At 35.3% G+C, this 26,869-nt stretch overlaps 1 protein-coding gene across 2 annotated transcripts in view; it reads left to right on the top strand.

Annotated features, from left to right (window-relative positions):
* Positions 1–26,869, top strand: part of LOC115441412 (head-specific guanylate cyclase) — a 110,693-nt gene that overhangs the window by 13,073 nt on the left and 70,751 nt on the right. For both annotated transcript variants that reach the window (XM_037436293.1, XM_037436292.1), the window contains exon 2: positions 21,806–22,080. In XM_037436293.1, the coding sequence (XP_037292190.1) occupies positions 21,886–22,080 (195 nt within the window). In that variant the 5' untranslated portion in view covers positions 21,806–21,885. The remainder of the gene's footprint in view (positions 1–21,805; positions 22,081–26,869) is intronic.

The raw sequence follows: 26,869 nt of genomic DNA, 5'->3' as shown, positions 1-26,869 counted from the left end.
TTACTTATTTGACTAATATTTTTTATTCAAATCCAGGTTTACACTAACTCGAGTTCTTATATCATGAGCACCACTCTAAACACAACCACAAGCATCAATATTGACACCATACTAAAATCAGTTTGAATGGATGACAGTTCAATTGAGTTGAACACAGTGAATGTTCGAAACGCCAAGTCTAGTACGTAGTACATGTATATAGATGGTCAAAATAAACCTTTATAATAATACACTGTCCGTATATCTATACATAAACAATTAATTATTAATAATGCAGAGAAAATAGCCCAAATGGGGCATGGCAACTGAGCCCCGGCTTACGTAATCTTTATAAGAACTTGGAGGAGAAAAGTTTGTGGCATTTTTTGTGCTAAATTTCTAGATTACGCTTGGCCAATGAAGGTTACCTTTCGGCCAACTCCGGTAATGACCAACAAGCCAAGTTTTTGCGCTATCGTAATGAAATTGATATAGAAAGTTTTTCTGGCATAATCTAAGTAAGATTTTTGGTATTTGAATGAAATTCTGGTAAACAGAAAGATTCATTTTATTTCTTACTTTTATTTTATTTAGCGCGATTACGTTACAGAATGTAGGAAATGTTTGAACATTCTGATAAATCAGAAATATTTCTTTAGAAATTATAGGAGACTGACGAAGAAGATATATAAGGTAAGTGTAGATGTATGTTACTGGTGGTAAGCCTCTCATATGTGAGAGTCCACCTGGGTAGGTACTACCGCAATGTCTATTTCTACCGCCAAGCAACAGTGTTTAGTCATTGTCGTGTTCCGGTTTGAAGGACATTGTAGCCAGTGTAATTACTGGACATAATGAGACTTAACATCACACGTCTCAAGATTGCGAGCGCAGTGGAATGCCAAACAATGGTGAATGGTGTTTCTACTGTTTATGGGCACTCGTATCGCTTACCATCAGGCGAACGGTAAGCTCGTCTCGTTATTCAAAGTAATAAAAAAAAACAAGCCAAGATTGGTCGACCACACATAACTATCAAATCTCAGGTATCTGACATCCTTAGCAAAAACCAAGCCAAGGGAATGTATGAGAAGATTGATGAAAGTGTAAGAAGTAAAAGTAATAGAATCAAGAAAAGCGGCAATCCATAGTCTTTGCCAACCCCTATATGATAAAGGTTTCATACTATTTATATATTTATTTTAATTAAAAGAGTATAGGTTTATATTGTCTCACGGTTTCTTTATTCGGTCCATAGTATTCAGTTATGGCTGACAATATTTTTAATCTGAGAGACTGTTTTTAGTTTTAATAAATATCGACGCAGCGTTTTCAAGCTGAAAGATTAGGAATGGCGACTGGAATTAAGAGAGGTTTTTTGTCATAGCATTTAGTAAGATGCCTGTACGAAATAAACAAAACTGCCATGATTCTGCGAGAATTTAACCACTCCCATTTAAGCATACAGACCAATTCATATCATAAAAACGACCTATAAATTTTAAACGCAAGGTTCAAATTCCAACAAACAGTTCTGAACATATATACCACAGTTTACTTAGGTAATAAGCCAATTTAAACTTTAAAAGCATAAACAATAGTGCATTAAATTAAACATGAAGCTTTAAAAACAACACGGCGAACTATGCAAGTGCGAAGTTCTGCTCCGTTTGTCTGATTAAATAACATGGTTTGTTATAAGTTGATGCAATGTTTTGTTCGTTTAATAAGGGGTAATTTGCTAATTTAAATTGAAGGTTACCTAGGAAGGGTTAAGTCAAATTCTGCCACAGATAAAGATCATAAATATACATGTCTGAGAAATAGTGAAATTATTCACAAAGTGCTGAAACCATTTGAATGATTTTTTAAAGTGATCTTCAAATTAGTCCAACGGGTGATCTTATAAAGTTTGTTACTGATCAAATCACAAAAAGTCATCTGGCTATAGATAATTATTATTGGTACTGCGAAACCGGGTTGAGTTGCTTCTTGTATTGTATTTGAAAATAATTTCGCGTCTAATGACAACAGTATGGGTTGTCAACCCGTTCGATTTCTAGGGGCCGCCGCATGTCAAACTATTATCGACATTATCTCTATTGAAATTATATTAAAAATCGATTAATAAAATGGTTTTTCTAAATATTATAACGATATTTCGGTGTAATCTGTTTTTAATACGTAAAATTTTATAAATTATTTGACAGAACGAATGAAAATGAAACGAATACAAACAAAAAAATAACAATTGTGACAGGTTTGGTACCTATATTTCATAAAAACTATATTATATTAAGAAATACTCACACATAATATTTTTGCCTGATACGTTCCTAGCACGGTCATAGTATGAAACGTTGTAGTGAGACTCTTTAAATGTGGTATAGGGTAGTTAAAAGCAATCTTTGATAAGTATTGCATCGAAATTTTGCAGGCCAGTGTTTTATCCATTTGATGTTAACTAGCAAATGTAACAGTCCGTCTGGGTCGATAACTGCTTTCTTATTTCATGAACATTGTTGTTTAAAAGGATATTATACCTAGTTCCATTATCTAATAAGATGCTAATATCTAACGTGGGTGTTGAGTGCAATATTATTCAGTTCGTAATTTAAATTTGGATGACGTCAGTTAACTAAGCAGGGCCCTTATTCTGTATGATAGTGTAAACGCGTAACGCGGCCGTGTCATGTTATCTTCGAGAAATGTGTGTGGAATGGTATTCTGTAAGCCAAATTTCTATAGTCCTAAACATGATGCGTTGTGTTACGTGCTTGTTACGCGCTATTAAAATAACGTGCGGGATAGAGAATAAGGCCCCTGTGCGTCTTTTAATTTAATTAAAAAACGAAGGGATAAATTTTGATGTACTTTCGATACATGCAAGTATATATTATCTTATTTTATGAAAGCACGTAAAGCTGTTGGTCTTGTGCCTGATCTCTCTTTAGTTATGTCGGATTACCGTCACTCCAGACTCTGAGAGTGAAAAACTAGAGAGTGTCTGTGTATTGCGCACACACTTGGACACTATAATATTTTATGCGTATCTGACTGATCTCCATTGAGAATGGCTGCCGTGGGCGAAATTCGGTTGATCACTCACTCATATTTAATCTTTTTTATTACTCCAACACTCACACTTCAAACCCAAAATGTCTGTCTAATCCAGACTTTAACAAAAGATCTGTGTCTGTCAGACAATTTGTCCAAATCATTTTTTAATTTTCCCGTTTCCAAAGTAATCTTAAAGATAAAAAGTTTGAGATAATCGCGCCTCCCGAGTGATGACGACAGTGAATATAACTGACAAGTCATTAGAGCGCTGGCGGGAGGTATCAGAATTGAATTTTCTCGCAAATTCTTGATGGTGATTAGATAAAGGGGTGGATAAACAAGGTGTTTACCGGAATTTTCGTTGCAAGCCTGATTGATACACGGTCGATTTTTAAATATTTAATTTTCGATCCAATACCGAGAATAGACTAATGAAAATAAGTCATTTGTAGCATACACACTCATGCCTTTTATCCCCGAGGGTAGGCAGAGGCGCAACTGGTGTACCTACATTCCGCCTTGTGTATTCCGTCCAATGATGATAGGGGGCGAGTCTATCGCCATATCGAGCACAAATTCCCGGATTGATGCTGAGTAGCAAATCCAATATCACTTTGCCCGACTCGGGAATCGACCCGAGACCTCAGCACTGCAGTCGTACACGAATACAATAACTACCGAGACAGTCGTTTGAAGCATGTCAATAAAAACAATTCTGATTAGCCCATTTTCGCCATGGATTGAAGAAAGCGACCGGAACGTCTATTAAAGTTAGAGCTTAGTAGACTCGTAAAGGATGGTTAGATAGCTAATAAACCTGATATAAATTATATTATTATACTTGCTAATTTATTTCACGACTCTGCTCGGGTAGATTCGCCTCTAATACAAAAGAGAGAGCATATAATAATACTGACATAATATATCTTTTTATAACAGAAACATGTTTAAAAATCGAAGTAATATTCCTAGAAGTTAATGCTTTTAAAAAAATCTATATGTATATGTTTTAATGTAGCTAGTGTATAATAACTTAGTATAACGTATCTTACTAGTAGGTTTCTTATGAATATTATGAATGCAAAAGTTTGTGAAATGTTTGTATGTTTGTTAGAAGTAAACGTAGAAACAGCTGAACAGAGTTCGACGCAATTTGACACACGTGTAGACCATATCCCAGGTTAACACATACGCTACTTTTATCCCAGTAATTTGCCGCCCCAGGAAATAATTGTCTTTTTTTAAATAGATGGCGCTGGTGTCGTCCAGATTGCGATACATCAGAGTTTTAGGGATTTTTATAGTGTGAAAGACTTTTCACGCGGGCAAAACCGCGAACATAATAATAATTAACAGTGGCGAAGGGTGAAATTTTTCAAAAGGTAAGCCGACGCGAAATGCAAGTACTAATAAAAAATATTATAATTGGATTTTATTCCACCATGTTATAAATATTAATTATTGATTTGTTGCTAATACTATTTTTTTATTTAGTGCGCTGACGTTAATACAAAAAGTGAAGCCGGTAGAAATGGACCCTTCGCCACTGCTAAATATATATAATATAATTTGAATAATAATTTTATTATAATACCAAACACCTCCACAATGATATTACTGGAAAGTGTAGTGTCCAATTTCGAACAATGCAGTGAGAATTGAATGCTACCTTCCAAATGGAAAGCCTTCGAAGGTACGAGAACATTTTAATTTATTCCCGTAGAATGAAAATGAAAGTTCCCCACTCAAAGTGGTCGAGTTTTTGAATACTTTTGCATAAACCGTTGTAAGGTAAAATTTTGTTTTATCTTCGTTGAGTTTTGCGTATATCTCGCTGAGTGCCAATTTTATGGCGTATTTAATATTTACTGTAATTAGGAAGTATATTGTAGTGTTTTTATATTTCATAAATTTATGGGAAAACCTGAGGTATACTTTAAATAGCAAGGAAAGAAAACAGTGTATATAATACTATAAACATTTCTTTTTTCGGGCACTGTAAATGGATCCCACTGCACGTGATGGTAAGTGGAGTGGGGTGCAAAAGAAAGTCGACGGACGAGATATGATTATCCCTCGATAGTCGATACAATTATACCGGCCTGCTGGAACCTGTTGAGACGAATGTCCGCAGGTCAAAACCCAAGGGCATGCACCTTTGACTTATCTAGTTATGTAAGTATTCTTTGTGAATTAACGCTTGTTTTAACGGTGAAGTAAAACATCGTGAGGAAACCTGTATACCTGAGATACCTCTATAAGAATTTTAAGGGTATGTGAAGTCTGCTAATCAGCAATAGATCAGCATGGTGGACTAAGGCCAATGCAATATATTTATATACATTTATAAATCCTTTGATTATATTGCCTATTGGGTTGCACGAGCTATCTCCACTATTGAGTGGTTTTGGAATATGAACCACTTTGGTTTCCTGCGCATAGACAGACTTCACAAAAATTCGAAATCCTTATAAGGAATTATTCTATATGTAGATATCTTCACGGTGTTTTCCTTCACATATTAAATTATAATATGAACACCCATCATTCACTCAGTTCCAACTATAACAACAATAATAAAATGCTTACAATATTTTTCCACGAATGTCGTTTTCTCCTTACAGGAACACGTGTACGTTATAAGAATTTAACAGTGAGACAAACTCTCGCGATATTGGATAATAAAGTTTGTCATAAACCTAATTTTCGGAGAACAGCCTCTTCTATGAGCGACAAAATAATTTAAATTCAGCTCAAGGAAACATTTATTTTGTAGATGTGTTTCTTTACGATAACGCGATCTCTTCAAGTTACTGGGAAATCTGGAAACGCAAAAATGAACCTTATTACCTTGGCTAAGTGTAACACGTACGAGGTTTGAAACAATCTTGTTTTTTTTTATATATATTAAATTAACAGTTTTCCATATTTTATTGGTAGCAAAATATCTAGATACCTATTTTTATTTGCAAGGTAAAACTGATGACAATGACGGTCGATATTGAGTCCCAAAACTTAATCATATTATTTCCGTATATCCGGTTCCAACACGCCGGCATAATTGTGTCGACTGCCGAGGGGGTAACATCTTATGGACATTCTATTGGAACCCGTTCCACTTACATTCAGCTGTAAATACAATTAAATTTTAATTTTTTGTTCTCTGTTACGCAGTTTAAATCCAAGAAAAATCACAATGTCTGACGTTTGTTCCATAATAGGAAAGGTCTATTTCCTACACGTCATAGTTACGTCATTTTATTACCTACCGATTCCTTCCGCGGCACGTTCCTTGGACGTAACGTTTGATTTGCGCCTTCCGGCTGATCGAAAACGTCGTTTTCCTTATTTTTCGACCGGAGAAAGTAACATGTGACGTCATACACGTTTTTGATGTTCATTCGCAATAGACGGTCCAGATAATATATTTAAGTGTGTGTAAGCTGTATTTATCGCTTTATTGATCAAATGAAGTTCGGGGTTCCTACGTAACTATAATTTGTGTGATGTTATCAAATTAATGGAGGAATTGGTTTGATTTCTGATTATCTGTATTGCATCAATTATACTTTAAGATCTCGTACTAAGTAATATGTCTCAAACTCTGAGAAATTATTGATTGACGTTTGAATACTCCTACCAATAATTATTTCACCGGTCTTTCACAGTCATATTTCACCGACCCTAACTATCCTTCTCACCGGGCTAAAGTGTATCTACGTACATCTACGACACACATCATTCAAACTAATACTATCTGCTGGTGGTAGGATATATTTATATGCGCTCGGATCGCGACCATCGTTCACAATGTGTTAAAACCAGCCATAGTGGCCCACGCAATTGTGTCGCGTTTTGAGATCAGCCTGTGTATATTCGTCTCCAACAGGCATAATTGTGTCGACTGAGGAGTAATCATTTTTCATCAGGCAACAATCTATTGGATCCCACTTTACTTACCATCAGGTGCAGTGGAATCATTTTGCCACGCACGTATATAAAAATACATTAGCCTAAGGTCACACTACGGTTTAAAAACAGCCTTCGAGCACAGTCTAAAAAACCGCGAGCGATAACCGCTACTTGCGAGCGCGTATCCCTAATTTCGCATATTACAAACTATACACTATTTTATTCCGCACGCACTCACTAGTTTTTAAATCAGTCGCGGAAATAAACCGCCAGTGCGTTTCCTTGTATCTTGGAATTAAAATGACGAGGTTAAATACTCACGGTTAACTGCAGTTGTGCCTTACACTTTACTTCATCCAAGTCCACATATAAAATTGCCACAAAGTCTTATACAAATTGGACACGTTGCAACCCGGATGAAACGAAAATAAAATTCAATATTTTTTCGTTCTCTCTAGAGGATTTTTCAATTTTACTGCTAGGAATATACGCGTTGTCGGCCGGAACGCTTAATATGAATGGAAAATTTAATACATGCCCATTTTGCGGTTATGACGCTGCGATAATAAATTTGTCCCATTTGCGGGACGCTTGAGGATCGTATCCTGGTAAGCGGGATAACAGTTATAATATTATAATAGTTATAGTTTATTTTTATTTTATTTTTTGATATATATTCATTTTATTATTGAGCATATTAATTGTAAGTTGTATTTGTAACATACTATGTTTATTATTGGAAATAAATTGTAATTTAAATTAAATATTCTGCGTTACTTTTATGGTTAGGTCAGAGGGTCCTATTCTATCTATGAGCGCAAATTTTTACAACTACATGCATTCTAATCGAAAGACTGCTTTAGGTAGTTTGGGTAAATAAGACATTTATCAGTGCTTGTATCTATATGGCTATCAAAGTTGTCCTTTGATAAGAAGATGCAATAAGACGGACTTGCCCGCGTAGACGGAATAGGGTCCCCAGACTTTAATTTTAATGGATTTTGTTTATTTCGATTATATTTAAACTATATTAATTTTCTTTTATTAAAAGCAATATTAGCGATGATCACACCATATTCATTTTACAAAGACAAGTTAGTAATAGTATTTGGTTCATACAACTCCATGGTAAGCAAATAGCTCGTCTAGTGAAAATGTAGTTTAAGGGAAAAAACAACTTAAACAATTTATCAATACATCTCATTTTTCAACACCCACATACAAAGAAACCATCTAATTGACTAAGTTAATTACAGCTCGGTTGTTATGACGTCACTCGGCCTAAGGCCCCTTTTTCCCTCGTAAGTCATTAATAACCAACTGATTGTACTTTTTGTTTCATTCCTTTGTCCTTTGAGAAAAATATGTCTGAGTGATGTATTAAAATGTATACGTGTTTTGAATTGTAATCTTGCAACAGTACATAATATTTGTCGAGTCACTAAGTACTTCCACACTGCAAAAGTCTTGGCATGGTTTTTACATTATAATAAAAACATAAATTTAGCACGGGTGCCAAAAATAGTATTTATTTCATACCTATATATACGATAGGGATTCTTGAATGTTTTTAGGAGGCTTTATAAGTAGATACTCAAATTTCGATCGAGTTCTAACGGCTTTTGAATTATGGTTGAAATCTTAACTAATAAAGTAAATATTTGATTTTTTGTGTGTTTGTTCTTCCACTAATAGGACGCTATATTGTTCCATAATACAAAAAACACATATCATGTCCTCATCCCTGAAGGAGTAGGCAGAGATGCAACAACATGTACACTGCCTTCTTCCTAGATGTTTAATTTACTAATATTTAATCCAAAAACCAGCACAAGCGTACACTAGTTAAATATTTTCTCAGCTAAATGCATTTCTTTTGCTCTCACACCGTATTTTTATTCATACTCGTTAGAGACGCTTGTCAAAATGTTGAGCGAATCATTTTACTTATTAAAAATAGTAACTTGCTGACGCAAGCGTTTTTATCTCACTTGGTACAGTTGCCAGCGAAAATTCTATCTAATGAGCACTCAGTACAGTTGCAAATACCAGCAAAATAATATTTCATTTAATGAGTTCTACTTCTTCTCAGTCCTACAGTCCTGGTTGAGTGGTGGTTATGGTGAACCTAAAAATTGGTTGCATCTTTTGTGAGACTTCTCCTTCTCCCTATTCATTGCACTACGTTTACACTAAGGGAACACTTTGTGGACGATTAATGAATAACAACTCTTTATTAGGTGTAAGTATAGAAAAATAAGTAAATTAAAAAAAATATTTGCAACTTGTTTCTTTATTTTCAGTTCCTTTCGTAATTCGTCGTCCTCATTTCAGTCCTCCTTCTTCAAGTTGAGGATAAATTTTTAACTCTAAGGTGATGCTAAGCACTATCCGACCCGGGATTCGAAGTCGGAATCTTAGAGCTGTAACGCATCGCGTAGTATGTACACAATACAAGCACATCGTCGAGGCCACCACTTATTACTAAACTATTAATTCAATGCAATGACACCTTTATGTACAATATATATTAATACCATTCCAGCTCATCCGAAATACGTTTACAATAAATATTATCCAATAGTCGATTTTGTTTGATTGTATTTTATTGGGCCTAATTTATTTTTATAGCTTGATAACGTAATATTTACACAGCGTTTATAGGCTAGCTCGTATTGATTGAGCTATCATTGGGATTGAGGACATAGTTATCAGAAACTGTTAGTTGACGGCAAAAATACATGACGATATAATTGATAGAGATATATTTGCATACATGCGGCCGTAGAAAATACTTTATTGTACATCATATTGAATATAAATTCCGAAGCTTGTGACAAATGTATATAAATTTAATATAATGCGAAAGTTTGTAAAGATGTCTAGAGGTTTGGACGTTTCAATATTTATAAGGAATGAGGGCAGAAACAATAAAGCAAAGACTATATCATGGATTAACATATCATGAGCTACTTTTTATCCTTGAAAATTACATTGTAGGACGTTTCCAAGTAAGCTCATTCACGCAGACGGAGCCGCGATATAACAGATATTAAAATATCTAATTCTATCCCTGAAAATTACGCAGTCAGACAATTCGGAGTAAGATCTTTGATCTAGACGGAGCAGCGATAAAACCTGGTAAGTAATCCTAAATACGATTACTTCTAGCTAAATTCGAAAACGTAGTCCCCGTTTAGCAACCACAGTATAATAAAGCTATAAAAATTATGCCAGTTCAATACTTGAAAGGCAATACCGATATTACGGAGCTATTTAGCAAACTGCCTATTTGGGAACCTATAAAACAGCTATAATACTGAATTTTAAAACACAACAATGGATACCGCTGATTGCGAATTGCCTTCTTCAGAAAATCGATAAACTTTTATAGTTTTCAGATAGATAAAGAATAATGTTTATAGCAGAATTTATTTGGTTCTTTTGTGTCATATTTAGTTAATTGTTCATAACCAGAAAAAAGCGGCGATAGCCTAGTTGGGTGTAGAACGGACTGCCAAGACGAATGTCCGCAGGTTCAAATCCGAAGGGCACACACCTCTGACCTTTCTAAAAAATCATGTATGTATTCTTTGTGAATTTATCGTTCGCTTTAACGGTGAAGGAAAACAACGTGAGGAAACCTGCACATCTGGGAAGTTCTCTATGGGAATTTCAAAGGTGTGTGAAGTCTACCAATCCGCACTAGGCGAGCGTGGTAGACTAAGGCCTAATTCTTCTCATTAGTAGAGGAGGCCCGTGCTCAGCAGTGGGCAAGTATATAATACAGGGCTGATATTATTATTATTATTATAACCAGAAACGTAGTCTAGAATGGATGTGCATTTTTTAAATTATAATTGTAATTTATTTAACGTTCCAAAGACCTTTTATAAGTAATCTCTGTGTAATTTTCGAGACTTGAAGAAGCCTTAAATCTTGATCTTTGTCTGTTTAGCCAAATTCTTTCAAATTTATTTAGCGGTTAATGCGTCCGGTCGCCAACATGCAAACTTCATGACACAGCATGGATGACTTATCTGAAATATTTGTTGATATTCATTTATATTTACTGCAGCAATTACTTACTAAATTGTTAAAAAAACTATGTAAGGTGTATGTTTTGTTGGCTGTTCAAATAAATAAATATTTCTAGATATGTTGGTTCATACAGTCGGTATGCCTCTGATCATAAGTATCCCGCTTTTACTGACTAGTGATTAACGAGGAAGCCTCATTAAAAATAGGAAAGACCTAAAAAAAAATTTGCTATTATATTATGGTGTTGCAGAATCATTAATTGTTTCTTTTGTTCAAGAATTGCATACACCTGACGTTCTTTAGTTGTCTTTAAGTAACATTTTATTTAAAAACTGATAGGGAAATACTAGTTTGGGGCTATTTTGGATAAAAGTTACTAAGAAAATTTAATTCAAATTTATAAAATGATGAAGTTCTAAAAACGGATTTAGTCATTTTCATGATTACCTCCAAAAGAGGTAACGGTTTTGTTTGACATAAATGAGAGAGGCGTCTGAAGATATATTTTGGAAGTCTTATCTCGAAATGTGATCGAAATTTTGATTTATTCTTTTGAAAACCACTGGACACGTAAAGGTATATATAATACTGAATGTCGAAATAATTTTTAAAATATTTTAGTAAGAATATCATCCAAATTTCCCCACTAATATATCGGTGTACGAAACAAAATTTACATATTTTGGAATAAATATCATCCTCCACAAACATATCGTAACTATTTCAAATATTTCTGAAAATAGCTACTGCTTGTACAATACAACAGTTATTTTATTTGCCAACTTTGAATATCATCGAATTTATGGGCCAATAAATCAACAACCTTGGGAAAATTTCGTCACCCGAAGGCATACATTCGAAATCACAAATAATCCTGATTTAACAGAGTTTGACTCCACATTTCTTTGCGAGAATTCTTGGATGGATGTAAAGAGCCTTATAATTATGTAAATAAAGTTGAAATTAGTATATCACGCGGAGAATTTTGTGTAAACGAATCATGTACATCGTAGGGGCGGGTTTGGTAGATATCAGGCAAATTGCTGTTGACAATGTAATCACGTTCCGTTTGCTTGATCTACGCTGCAACAACAAAGATTGGAAATTATTCAATAGGTCTCAATTTTTAGAATAGAACAGGGTAAGTAGGTATATTAAGTACATTATTGATCTGTTTAATAGTTTGTAGTTATATGTTGTTATTATTAACTAAATTAGTGTAATTGGTTTATCCGTTCTGATTGAAATAAATAAATATATTTATAAGTAGTAGATCTCATTGCTTTGGACGTCAATTTAATTAAATTATAAAATAATCATGTTTATATATATTTTTTTACATTTTTATATATATCTTAAAAATATTAACGCATAAAAAATATTTCAATAGAAGGCCAGCAAATGTTTGCGAGTCCTCACAGACCTTAATGTGTATTGACAACCAAAAGGTATACAGACTGGATTGTGTGCCTAGATCCACGACAAATGTCCTCCCATACACGGGCGTGCATTCGGTGTGGAGACCAAGCGCACAAGATTTGCTTCGGGGGAGAATATTTTATTATTGCATACAGGCAACAGCGTACAAGCAATTTCGTGTGTAGGTGTTTAGTGTTTGAAGATATTTGTAGCCAGCGTAATCAGTGGATATTAAGAAATTAAACAGCGCACTCTAGTATGACGTAGAGCTTTAACAGAACATACAGAATATGGCTTTATAAAGTCCCGAATGGTATCGCTACTGCTGAGTTAACAACTTCATCTTCAGGCGAGTTACTAGCTCATTTCTTTAATCTATACAATTATATAAATATGAAGAGTTTGTTTGAACATGCTAATCTCAGAATTAAAAAAAATTGTGTCGGATAGTCCATTTATCGGGGCTATAGGCTATATAATCAATAATAAAAAAACGACTGCCTCGGTGGCGTAGTTGTATTGCACGTCCGGTACAATAGCGCTCTGAGGTCCTGGGTTCGAATCCCGGGTCGGGCAAAGTGATATTTGGGTTTTTCCGCTCAGTATCAGCCCGGAGTCTGGAATTTGTGCCCGATATGGCGATAGGCTCGCCCCCTATCACATCATGGGACGGAACATACTTGGCGAAAAGTGGGTGCCCTAGTTGCGCCTCTGCATACCCCTTCGGGGATAAAATGCGTGATGTTATGTATGTATGTAAAAAAACATATCTGATAATAAAATGATTATCGCCATCACTCAACATAATATTGTATGAGTACCAGAAAAGTCGATACGTTTGCGAACTTTATGCATAAAAATTTACGTATTTTCCGATATTACAAGATGTAAATATTCCCTTTTATTGAGATCACTTGATCATAACTTATCACTCCCATAGGGATGCACGGTAACTTCAAACATGGCAATATTTGATATCTATATTAAAGGCTTAACTATTTTTTTATGTGCCATTATCACAGTTTTGTGTAAGGTGGGCGTGATACATTTTAAGTGCGTTGCAAAATAAGTATTATAATACCTGTTGGGTGCAGATGCTTCTCACAGGTCGGTCTGGAAATCTTAGGAGAAGTTCGGCAGTGGAGTTCACGTAGCTCAATATGATGGTGATTATGTCGTAATGCTTGACGCCAACGCTTTTCTGAGGATCTATGCTAGGACATTTTTGGTAGTTGCCTTACTTGGTTGTCGCATCTAGAATCTCCCGGTCTATAGTGTATAATATGCAGTGTGATTACTTTTGAACACTCAGAACTTTTGAACACAGATTTTTTACTATCAAACTATTATCGACATTCTCTTCATTGAAATAATATTTCAAATCTATTAACACAACAATGTAATGCAATTTATGTAAAATTCTCTGCACTGCGATCCGTCACATATGCGCTGGCGCTAGAAGTCAAGAAAAGTAGGAAATGTTAAAGGTTACTGTTAGTAACCTTGAACTTAACTTTGAAAGTCATAAGTCACATTTTTGGACGGAAAATAGTCGGAGAAGCGGGCCAGCACCACGTAAATAATCTGAGGATGTAGGTCATACTAATAAGTGCTGCCAAAATCGATAGCTATTTAAAACATCAACAACACTGCGCATCCCCGAAATCTTGTTTAATTTTAATAAGCTACAACACTTATGTTTTCAACAAATTTTGGCTTAAGTTTCGGTCTATCACATTTTTGGTTTTTGGCATGGATGGGTAGAGATCTTGATTTGATTTCCAGGTCGATTAAAGTTGTTGCCAGGTTTCTAACTAGCTTTATCTGATAACCAAATAAAAGTTATTCGCTAATTAACGTATAAGACAACTAATGAGATAGGATATCTTTTTATTTAATCGTCTTATAACTTGAGTAATTACTTAAGCCGTGAAACTAACGCGTAATAAACCCACAATGCATTTGATACCACCGTACACGATACCAGTCAACAGCACTGTAAACGTATTCTCACCCACACACACACATCATCACGCATTTATCCCCAAAGGGGTATGCAGACGCGCAACCAACCCATTATCCGCCAAGTGTGTTCCGACGCATGATGTGATACGGGGCGCGCCTATCGCCATATCGGGCACAAGTTCTAGACTCCGAGCTGATACTGAGCAGAATATCCCATACATCACTTTGCCCGACCCGGGATTTGAAGCTAGGATCTCTTAGCGCTGTCCTATCGCACATGCAGAACAACTACGTCACCAAAGCAGTTTGAAATAGATTCTCAATGCCCAGAAATTAATAAAATCACTTTAAACAACAAACCGCCACTTCCCCAGATAACCATCAATTAATAATTCAAACTAAACAAGTTGGGTCACTTTGATTATTCAGCGGATATTAAAGGGATATCCATTAAACGATAGATTAAATATTGAATATTCATGGAAATTAACGCGGACTGCTAGCTCTTGGCGGATTGTTAACGTCTTTTTTAGTTGGCTGATGTTGGAAATCAATTTGAGGTGAAACATTTCTTTGTGATCGGTCTTGGCTTAAATGTATTGGTAATTAGTTATTATTAGTTTTATGATTGGTTGTTTTTAAATTATGAACTTGCTAGAATACGAGAAGTAGGAGGAAGCGAGTAGATTTAATATCGGAAGTAATGACGGATCAACATTGAAGAATTATAAGTTAGGATTCTTTAAGGAAAGCGGTGTGGGAAGGAGAGTTTTATTTTATTTATTTTAAGAAAACTTATATTATATATAGTAGTGAGTATTTAAGTAAGAAAATTAAAAGTTTCTTCAATTACACATCTCTCACACTTTCAACATGGTCTGGCTAAACGAAATGAAACAACATGGCCAAACTTCACCTCGGTTTACTATAGTTATAGTAACAGCTTGAGAACTGGGTTTCTGCGGTGCAGCTGTACGATTTAAATGAAATTTAGAAGTATTTTCGTATTACCCGCATTCCTCAGACGTTACTAATGTCCTGCTAAAGTATTGCCAACAACTGCCCTTAATAATTATGAAACAAATATTTGCTGGTCTATATCATGGAAAAAATAATGCAGATTTTGCTGAAGTTAATAACGTAGTACAACCCGTGCGAATTAACTGTACAGGGCCCTTATTCTGTATGATAGTGTAAACGCGTAACGCGGCCGTGTCATGTTATCTTCGAGAAATGTGCGTGGAATGGTATTCTGTAAGCCAAACTTCTATAGTCCTAAACATGATGCGTTGTGTTACGTGCTTGTTACACACTGTCAAAATAACGTGCGGGATAGAGAATAAGGCCCCAGTTCGAAATGCCTTATAAGACAATTCTCCAACTTCGGTCGCTTCAAGTAGATGCTACTTAGCACTATTTGAGCGGTATGCGCGTCTCATCATTTAGTTGAAATAAAAAAAATCATAATTTCGTATATATAAATTCATGAAATTAACAAACGACGAGGTGCACACTTATGTCGCACTGGTTAAAATACAGTGCTTCTGAGCAACTTATTGACTGCGTCTGCAAGGAGCCTTATTTTGTTAGTGATCGCCTTAACTCAAAATGCGTAGGTAGCTTCTCACACTTTGGCATAAGTATCTTACACGAGAGTACGGTCTAAGAATGAAGTCCACATTACCACTTCAAGATGAACCGGCGATCCCTGATCCGTAACACAATACTGTTACACAAGTGGCCATTGTCCCCAAAATACGCTTTTGTAACAATAAAACTGATGTACAATCTCTAGAGGAAAACAAACAAATATTTTATGTCACAAGGAAATAGGCCGCACTTCAACGGGCTTTGCGTCCAAATATAATAACAATAGTAACCGAACATTACTTATTTGGTAAACAACGTTCGTTCTTTGAAATATCCAATAAATCATTTCTCTCAGACATAAGCCGCATATTTCGGGAAATTGCTACAATATAAACTGATTTATGTTTGGAGTTAATGTAGACAATTTGACACCTCTTTGTATTTGAGCACGCGGCACAGCCGGATGGGGAAACAGTTTTGTAGTTCTACGAAAGCAAGATTATGATCTTGTATATACTTGTGAACCCCATCTCATCTATAAAAATTGTTCTTATATCGCTATAATTATACCGCTACCGGTAGCCTAGTTTGGACTAGAACGGACTGTTGAAATAATCTGAATGTTCAAAATCTAAAGGCACGCATCATATTTTTTTCTAAATTGATTGAAACTTTCGCTTTTGTTAATCAGAATAGATTTGCAATCAGATTTAGATCATTCTTATAATGAAAATACAGCTCAGTTTTATATACTGGCCCACGTCTGAACACGGGCCTCCTCCACTACTGTGAGTGTTTAGACCTTAGTCCACCACGCTGGCCTTACAGCAAATTGGTAGACTTCCCATAGCTTCAAAAATTTTCTCAGGTCCACACTTTACCCCATATATTTACCCCATCATCATCATCATCTCAGCCACAGGAAGTCCACTGCTGAACATAGGCCTCCCCCAAGGATCTCCACGTCGACCTGTTGGAAGCGGCCTGCATCCAGCGACTTCCTACGACCTTAGCCAGGTCGTCCGTCCACCTTGTAGGCGGGCGTCCGACCTTTCGTTTGCCTGTACGTGGCCTCCACTCTAGAACCTTTCGACCCCAACGGTCATCGGTTCTTCGAGCTAAGTGTCCGGCAAAGAATACCCCACCCCAAAGAATACGAAAATATGTTCCAAACCTAAAACAAGATGATCCGTTCATGACAACGTAAAATAAAAAGAATACCTCACCGTATTACCTTACAAAAGAGTCCCCAATTCTCACCTACCCCGTAAATCAAACATTCTTTACGGGCTTACGTACAGAATTAGGAATCGCTCGATCTACCCCGCGATACGGGCGCGGAATACTGTATTAGTTGTCGGTAAATCGAATAAAAATTGCTAATACCTTAGTACTCATTGCTCATTAGGAATAGTTACTTACATAGGATTTTGGTGGGGAATTAATGTTTACTGGAATTATTTGATGTGAATGGTAAGGTGAAATAGTAAACTTTTAAAACTGGATTTTGCGTGTCTGTTTGCGTGCAATTCATCCAACTATGAAGACATAGAGACTTAATAAATACATGAATAATTTGATAATTTCATAACAATATACAAACAACATAACACACACATATACACAAGAGAGAGAGAGAGAGAGAGAGAGAGAATTATAGTTTAGAATAATAATTATTTTATATAGGATACCTAGATATATAGGTAAAATAATTTGGATAAATAAATATTATTATTTCGCGGACAAAAATTTCCACTGTGCACTTTTCCGCGAAAACATAGCTTATTATGTTAATCAGAGACTGTATTTGCGTAGCAAATTTCATTTCATATTTTATTCGCGCACAGTTATTTGACCTCGTCAAATCCGAAGGTACGTGGAGCCTTGGCGACAGTTCAGTTCAGACAGTCGACAGCAGCGGTTTCCGTATTTCACTCCTTACAAACATCTCAAAATTCATCTATATTTTGTATGACACACAATAGATAACATTCTGTATAAATTATCCCAATCCCTAAGTGCTGGGGTTAACAAACATTTCATTCTCTGAAAAAAATATTCCGTCATTCGTTACGTCTATAATTATCTTCATTAACTTGTTGATTGCCTCATACATATTTATGTTCGTAATTAATAGACTATTCCAGTGACAAATTACATCATTGTATTGTCCTGACTTTTTGTATGTATCAGTATTATGTGTTTGACGCATTATTTTTTGTTTCATGTTTACATTGTATCTGTATTATTTATGTATTGTATTACACACATATTTACCTTCATGAAAATAACACTTTACTATAAGTTACTGAACCGTAGATGTAAAATTAAAAGTGTAAGTTTGAAATAAAATAAATATTAATAAAAAGTTATTTTAATTTCACCCTAATGCCACTAACTACTACTCTAAGAGAATTCATCGCAGCGGTAACATTAGTCTTCAGTTTTTCAGAAAGTCACCCACGCAATCAGTCTATTCGCACTAAACTACAAAATTATAAATAAAACAGAAAGTAAAACAGGGATTTTCGGTGGCAATATTTTAATTTATGAATGATTTTTGTCACAATGTTAGTAGCGGTAGACACGTATGTGGTTTTATTAACGCTATTTCAAAATGATATACCACCAGCATATTATGTCAAATGTCAATGCTGGTGGTAGGATATATTTTATATCCGCCCTGATAGCGACCACCGTACAGTGTTAAAACCCGACATAGTAGCTTACGCAAGTGTGTTGCGTTCTGGGATCAGCTGTGTATATCTGGTTCCAACATGCCGGCATGATTGTGTCAACTGCCAGAGGGTAATCATCTCTCGTCAGTCGACATTCTATTGGACTCCACTCCACTTACCATCAGGTGCAGTTGGGTCACTTTAACATGCATGTATTAAAAAACGTCACTTATACGTATATATCCAATTTAATTTATGAATGTATGAACGCATATTGGTCACAATACCTCGCCGACATAGTTATGATTATTTATTTATTTATTTAAACTTTATATACAGTAAATGTATACAGGCGGACTTAATGCCTGAGGCATTTTCTAACAGTCAACCTTTGGGTGATGCAGAGATGAGACAATGTGGGTGTAGGTATATTGTGGTAATATTTCTATATTGTTTAAACTATAGACTCGCAATACCATGAATTAAAACTGAACGAGCCATTTATTTTTAATTACAATCGTCGCATTTACTATGCGTATATTCTTATGCAACAACAATGCGACTCTTGTAATTGCTACTATTTTCCACGTTAGGAGCATTGTTCCTCGTCTCCACGTTGTCTCACGTGATACGGTTTTGTTTATTGCTTTAAATGACGAGACGAGCTTGCCGTTTGTCTATAGTAAGCGATACGACCGTCCATAAACAGTAGAAACACCACGCAACACCTTGAAATACAAAATATTGTTTGGTATTCCACTGCGCTCGCCATCCTGAGACGTGAGATATTTTGTCTCATTATATCCAGTAGTTACACTAGCTACAATGTCGTTCAAACCGGAACACAACAATGACTACACATTGTTGCTTAGCGGCAGAAATAGACAATGCAGTGGTACCTAACCAGGCGGACTCTCACATATGAGAGGCCTACTACCCGTAAGTACGTATAATTTATTAGACAATGACTGTTATATATAGTTTTTCTTTATAGCTCTATCCTCGTGAAAACATTTCCCAGAGGTTGTAAGTTGTAAAATGGCGTATAATATCCATTCAGGACATGGCATGCCGTATGCTAAATTTCCCCCAAATTCGTTCAGCAGTTCCGCATTTATTTCGAACAAATATCTATACATGTACGTAAACTTAAACATTTTAGTAGAATTTAATATTTTTTTTTAGACAGCTAAGAGCACTTTTCCATTCTCATTTGACCGTTACTAGTACTAAAACTATTTTCTCTTAGAATCCAACTATTCCGTTTCTACCCAAAGGATGCTCAGCAAATTCCGGAACGGACAACCATAATGGATTTCCCATATATTTTATTGCGCAGCACCGTTGAAATTAAACGCATTTCGGTCTATTAAAGCTTTTATTACTAATGCCTGTAGTTTGTTATTAATGTGTACGGCTACCGTTAGCAAAATGGAGGCCGTAAACCGAATTAGGACTTACTAAAGTATTCATACGTGTTCGGACTTGGTATCATAAAATATTTGCAACTTTCACTAGCCTATGGCAGTCTTTCGGCAGGAACGCATCGCCTATTCCTGCGAGAAACATGATATTCTAAATAATGATTTCTTATGTTGACGTACGTTTGTTTGATGTTCTAAATCCTAGAAACTCTAGGGGAGAATATTTTGAAACATCGATTAGTATATTAATATTCACGAAGTAATTGAAGCCTAATTGTGAACCAGAGTACAAAGATGAAGAAGAGAAATTCGCCAACTACATATTTTTCGAAGGTTTTATTTTTATACGTGCGGCAAAGTGACCCCATTACACCTGGCGGTAAGTGGAGTGGAGTCCAGTAGAATGTCGACTGACGAGAGATGATTACCCCTCGACAGTCGACACAATTATGCCGGCCTGTTGGAACCGGATATACACAGGCTGATCGCGGAACGAGACACTTACGTGGGCCACTATAGCGGGTTTTAACACCTTGTGTAAGGAGTCACTATCCGGTCGCATAAAATATATCCTACCACCAGCAAAAGAAGTAGGTTGTATTGGTAATCATGGCTAGATTTAACGGCAAAGGAAAATGTCACAGAAAGCTCACGTATCTGAAAACCTCTAGAGAACCCTTTCTGGTTGATAATAATAATAATATAATAATATCAGCCCTGTAATATACTGTCCCACTGTTGGGCACGGGCCTCCTCTACTACTGAGAGGGATTGGGCCTTAGTCTACCACACTGGCCCAGTACGGATTGGTTAACTTCACACACCCTCGAAAATTCCTATAGAGAATTTCTCAGGTATGCAGGTTTCCTCGCGATGTTTTCCTTCACCGTTAAAGCAAGCGATAATTCAAATTCTGGTTGATAAAGGAACCAAACTATCCACAAGTAAAGAATATCCATACCTAGTAGCGAGGTAATAAATAATACCTAGACAGTAATACGTTTAATTTTTAATAAGTTTGCTTTAATAATAAATACAAGGATCGTCCCATTTAAATATAACAGCATTTCATAATTCAATTGTCATATTTATTCAAGTGTTGCGAACACTTAACTTATTTGCACGATGTGTTTGAGCACAGTAATTTGATATTTGAGTTATTACGTTTGAGTTCAAAATTACTTGGATTTAATGTTCGATTGTTTGGTTAATACCGTCTCCGCTTCGTCTTTTAGCGAAGATGAGTTTAGTATTAATTTCTTGTTGTTTTGTTCCGGAATGATGATTTTCATTTCGCAAGTTATGCTGCGATATATTATTATATACTAATATCATTAATTATATCAATATTAAGAAGCAGGGGTTGGTTTTACTAGGAAATATTATGATCATTTGACAGCGCCATATCGTAATTGTTATTTGAATGATTTTTTTTTATATAACACTATATTTTTGTGCTTTGTACTTTGAAGTATAAGTACTGCTTCCTAAACAAATTAAATACTCAGGTATTCAGAAAAGTATTAGTAGGTATTTAAAATAAGAATCGCAAATATTATTTGAAATATTTTATATATTTTTTTTTTATTTAATACAATATTTTTGTGCTTTGTACTTTGAAATATACTTTACTGCTTCCTAAACAATACAATTAAATAGTCAGGCATTCGGAAAAGTTTTAGTAGGTATTTAAAATAATAATAATATGAAATAAATATTATGTATTTCTTTTTTCAGATAACCACCCCAACAAATGTGAACGTGCTAGCCAGTAAAAAAATAACATCTAACTGGAGCAGTAAATTCGAAATTTAAAAATGACGTGTCCATTCCGTCGTGCGTCTTCACAACACCAATTTGCAAATGGCGGTTCGTCGGCTCCAAAGAAACCAGAGTTTCGTTCGAGGACTTCTTCTGTTCACCTTACCGGTCCAGAAGAAGAAGATGGAGAGCGAAATACCCTCACTCTTAAGCATATGAGTGAGGCTTTGCAACTCCTGACTGCTCCATCGGTAAGTAATCTTTATATGTTATAATTACTATTACTTTTATACATATTATGAAACAAAGTCTCTTTTTTTGTCTGTCTGTATGTTATCGATTTTCTCAAAATTTACTGATCGGATTATTATGAAATTTGGTATGGTTTAAGAGCCTGGGAAGGTTATAGGCTATTTTCTATCCCGCGCAAATATATAGCCGGACTCTTATCCCACAAAACTCGTTGACGCAGGCGAAACCGCGAGCAAAAGCTATTAGCAACATAAGTTTGATATAAACACTTTTTGACTGTTCTAATTCCAGTAAAAGTATTTTAATAAAGAGGCCCAAAAAGGAGTCTAGTCTAGGTTTTAGATAAATTTGAGTTTACACGTCAACAAAGCGACTTGACAATAAAGCCATTTGAATTAATTATAATCAAGATTAAACACGTTGTCATCAACATCTCAAAAAGGACAAATGAAATGTTTAAAATCTTCGAGTTGCTAAACTTAATTAAAAAGATGACGCGCCGAGACACAAATTTATCAACCCAAAAACACGAAATAAATTATTACAGCGTAATAAGAGAGTTGGTAGTATTCACCTCTTTACATTGACGTACATTCTGTAGACACGAACGTCCATATAAACTATTTCTTCAAAATCTTAATTAAAATGGCAACCATAACATCACTGTTATAATCTATTTATTCACTTAAACAACAAATAATTTGACTTATTTGACTTTAATATTATTTATTCAAATCCAGGTTTACACTTAGACTCAAGTTTTTATATCATGAGCGCCACTCCGTACACAACAACAAGGTACTAATATTGACCATACTAAAGTCAGTTTGAATGGATTGCAGTTCAATTCAGTTGAACACAGTGAATGTTCGAAACGGCAAATCTAGTACATAGTACATATATATTGATGCCTCTTTAGCAATATAAAAAGTTGGAACCCAGATCACGTAATAATGGATTCTTTGTAATTTAAAATCGTCCAACGGCAGTTATCGCAGAAGCTTAATGTCTCAGTCATACCTTAGCAGATGTTGGTTATAAAAAATACAGTTTAAGAGTTGAGTGAACTTCTTTTACAATTTTTTTTGTAGCCTTAAGTGGAATAGCAAACGTTCCTTATTATTTATGTTCTTTTGACATTCAAATTTGACTAAACAGCTGATTGCAAAGAACATTCGGTATCAAAGTTCTAAATTAGTATATGACTTAGAACTAGTTTTATTTGTATAGTAATATGTTCTAGAAAGTGATATTTTTCACACCTATTCTCCTATCCCACTCTAATATGGGATAACATACCTCAGAATCAGATTTTACGGCCACTCGCCTGACCTCGTATATGGATGATGTTACAATAAACTACTAAAAGATTGTTCGTACTGGGAATGGAAACAGTCTAAAGTCCATATAGACTACATCAAGGAAAGTAATTTGGCAGTAAAGTTTAAAACAAACACACATCACGCTTGTATCCCCAGGGCGTAGGTATAAGTGCAACCAGGACATGCATTTTCCATCCCATGATGTGACAGGGAGAACCTATAGCCTTATCGGGTACAAATTACAGACTTCGTAGTATACTGAGCAGAAAAACCCATTACTTTGCCCAAACTGGAATTCGAAACCGAAAATTAAAATTAGTAATTCACGGATTATTATCACATTCCTATTAAATTATTACACGCATTAAAAGCGTCGATAGCCTAGTTGGGTGTGGAACGGACTGCCAAGACGAATGTCCGCAGGTTCAAATCCCAAGGGCACACACCTCTGACTTTTCTATGATCATGTGTGTATTCTTTGTGAATTTATCGTTCGCTTTAACGGTGAAGGAAAACATCGTGAGGAAACCTGCACATCTGAGAAGTTCTGTGTAGGAATTTCTAAGGTGTGTGAAAACTACCAATCCGCACTAGGCCAGCGTGGTGGACTAAGGCCTAATCCCTCTCAGTATTAGAGGAGACCCGTGCTCAGCAGTGGGCAAGTATATAATACAGGGCTGATATTATTATTATTATTATATTATTACACGCATTGAGTATTCAGCCATTCCGCTGATTAAACGCTCTCACGTAAGAGAGAGTTGGATAGTTTGAAATTTAGTTTCAATAACCGATTGCTAAGTTATTCGGGAACTTAAACGCTTATTATGTGTAAAGTTAAGTTATAATTCATAACACTGTTCTAAAGTTGGAGGGATATTAAGTTATTTGAACATTACGATGGATGATTCCTATTGTTTGCTTATAAATGAACATGTTTGTATTATGGTATGTATGGATCGGGTCAGATAATGTAAAATGTTTTAAAACTATGTAGAGATATCCGAACATTAAGTATCCAAATTACAAAAATAAGAAAAGTAAATTGGGACTTTTACTGAAGATATTCGTTATTGATCAATTATATTTGGCACAATGTTAGCAGTGGTAAAGACGAAGTATGTGGTTATAGTTATCATCATGAAATCATCTTGTATAAAGGCCTCGAATAAAAAAGAGACGGTATTTTTTTTAAGATCCTTTTATTCGCAATACAGCATAATATATTAGTATATCATAATATACCTTGAAAGAGGCCTATGGCCAACAGTGGACTGCAATAGGCTGATGATGACGATAGTATATCATACTGTTACGATTTTCATAAAAAAATATTCCATTAAACATAATTATTATTAATTGAACTTCGATACAACGAACATGTTCGGAATGAAATAAATGGAGAGCACAATCTATTGTTTCCGCAAAATCGAAGCGACTCATGTCATTTAAAAGGCAGTAACTAATTGAGCTGATAATAATTATTGTTTGTCATATCGCTCGTTATTCGGTTGAGTGTTGCTTTGTTAGTACAGAAACGTGTCATTTTCAGCCGACATATAAGTTACTAATTGCCGATGGAGATTGTATCTTATATTCAGGTCATTAGCGGTGATAGCCTAGTTGGGTGTAGAACGGACTGCCGAGGCGAATGTCCGCAAGTTCAAATCCCAAAGACACACACCTCTGCTTATCTAAAATGATGTGTGTATTCTTTGTGAATTATCGCTTGTTTTTTTACGGTGATACATGAGAAGCTCTTAATAGGAATTTTGAAGTTGTGTGAAGTCTACCAATTCGCACTAGGCCAGCGTCATCAACAATGCAATGCTATTTTAGTATGGTGTTAATAGATTTTGAATATTATTTCAATTAAGACAGTGTCGATAATAGTTTGACAGTAAAAAAATCTATGCGCTGCGCTCCGTCATATATGCACCGGCCCTAAAATAGATTTGATAGATTTATAGCATTATACGACGAATACCACGAAGTTAGAATAAAGAATGGATGTGACACTCGAAATAATTGAAGACAAGATAATTGTCGTCTCGTTCTCTAGAGACGAACTTCACGTTCTAATTAAATTGAAACAGTCGCCTAGAAAGACACAAAAGTCTCGGAAATTATTTGATTATTTTTTTTCATTGCGTGGTTGTTTAGAATGTGGCCTTTACATGTTTATCATAAAGCTGTCAAATGTAATGTTAGTTGATCTTAAATAGACGGATATTGATAATTGTATCCGAAGTCATACATAATATTCGTCTAGCACTCGATCTATAGATGTCGCCTTGGTAAAAAAAATACTATAAATTCGTTTGCTATATATTTTATAATGTACACAAAATCGCACATGGTGAGATAAATGTTAATAATTTTTTTATGCAATTGATTAACACGACGAAATAACCGATCGTCTGATGGTAAGCAGCACACCAGATAATAAACTATAGATCTATCATATAGAACTCTAAATTGCATAGCATTACGTAGAACTGCACTACGTTCGAATTTCGATACGCTAATGGTAGGATATATTTTATATCCGCCCGGACAGCGGCCACAATACACAAGGTGTTAAAACCCCCATAGTAGCCCACGTAAATGTGTCGCGTACTGGGTTCAGCCTGCGTATAGCCGGTTCCAACAGGCCAGCATAATTATGTCGACTGCCGAGGGGTAATCATCTCATTAGTTGATAATTTATTGGACACCACTCCACTTACCATCAGGTGCAGTGCGGTGACTTTGTCGTGCACGCAAAAAAATTATAATGTACGCACTCTGCTGCTTAGAGATAAACATTGCAGTGGTATCTATCCAGATGAACCCTCACATATAAGGGATATAATATAATAAACCAGTCCTGTATTATATTATATACTGCCCATTACTGAGCACGATCTTTCTCCACTACCGAACGATTTAGGCTTTCGTCCACCCGCTAGCCTTGTCAAGCAGACTTCACATACCTTTGAAATTCTTATGATGAATTATCAGGATGCAGGTTTCCTCACGATGTTTTCCTTCAAGTTAAACTATAAATAAGTGAAACCTTATATTAATATAAAATAGGTCTTACTTAATTATATTCTAGCGAAGACTATATTTATTAGAAAAATGTAAGTAAATTATTTTGTAATACCTACACATACATTTCTTTTTGTAAATGTTTTTCAAGTGACATTTGTTGGTAATCCAAATAAAAAAGTGAAGGATAATTGATATATTTATTTATTTAAGGACCTCCAACGAAGGATACACGGCATATGATAATAACAATGTCGTAGCATTTTTACAATTAACAATGTGACGTGCCTTTTCAATTATAGGAGACCACAGCATGCAAATATATATATTGGTACAGCGGTAAAAAATTTTTTTATAAATATTATTTAGATATATAAGTAGAAACTTAAAACAGACAAAAAAGGATAAAACATAATAAGAAGTGGCAAAACAT

This window comes from Manduca sexta, chromosome 7 (genome assembly GCF_014839805.1).
Source record: "Manduca sexta isolate Smith_Timp_Sample1 chromosome 7, JHU_Msex_v1.0, whole genome shotgun sequence".
Taxonomy (NCBI): Eukaryota; Metazoa; Arthropoda; class Insecta; order Lepidoptera; family Sphingidae; genus Manduca; species Manduca sexta.
Note: the sequence above shows the minus strand (reverse complement) of the source record. Positions and strands in the feature narration are given on the sequence as shown.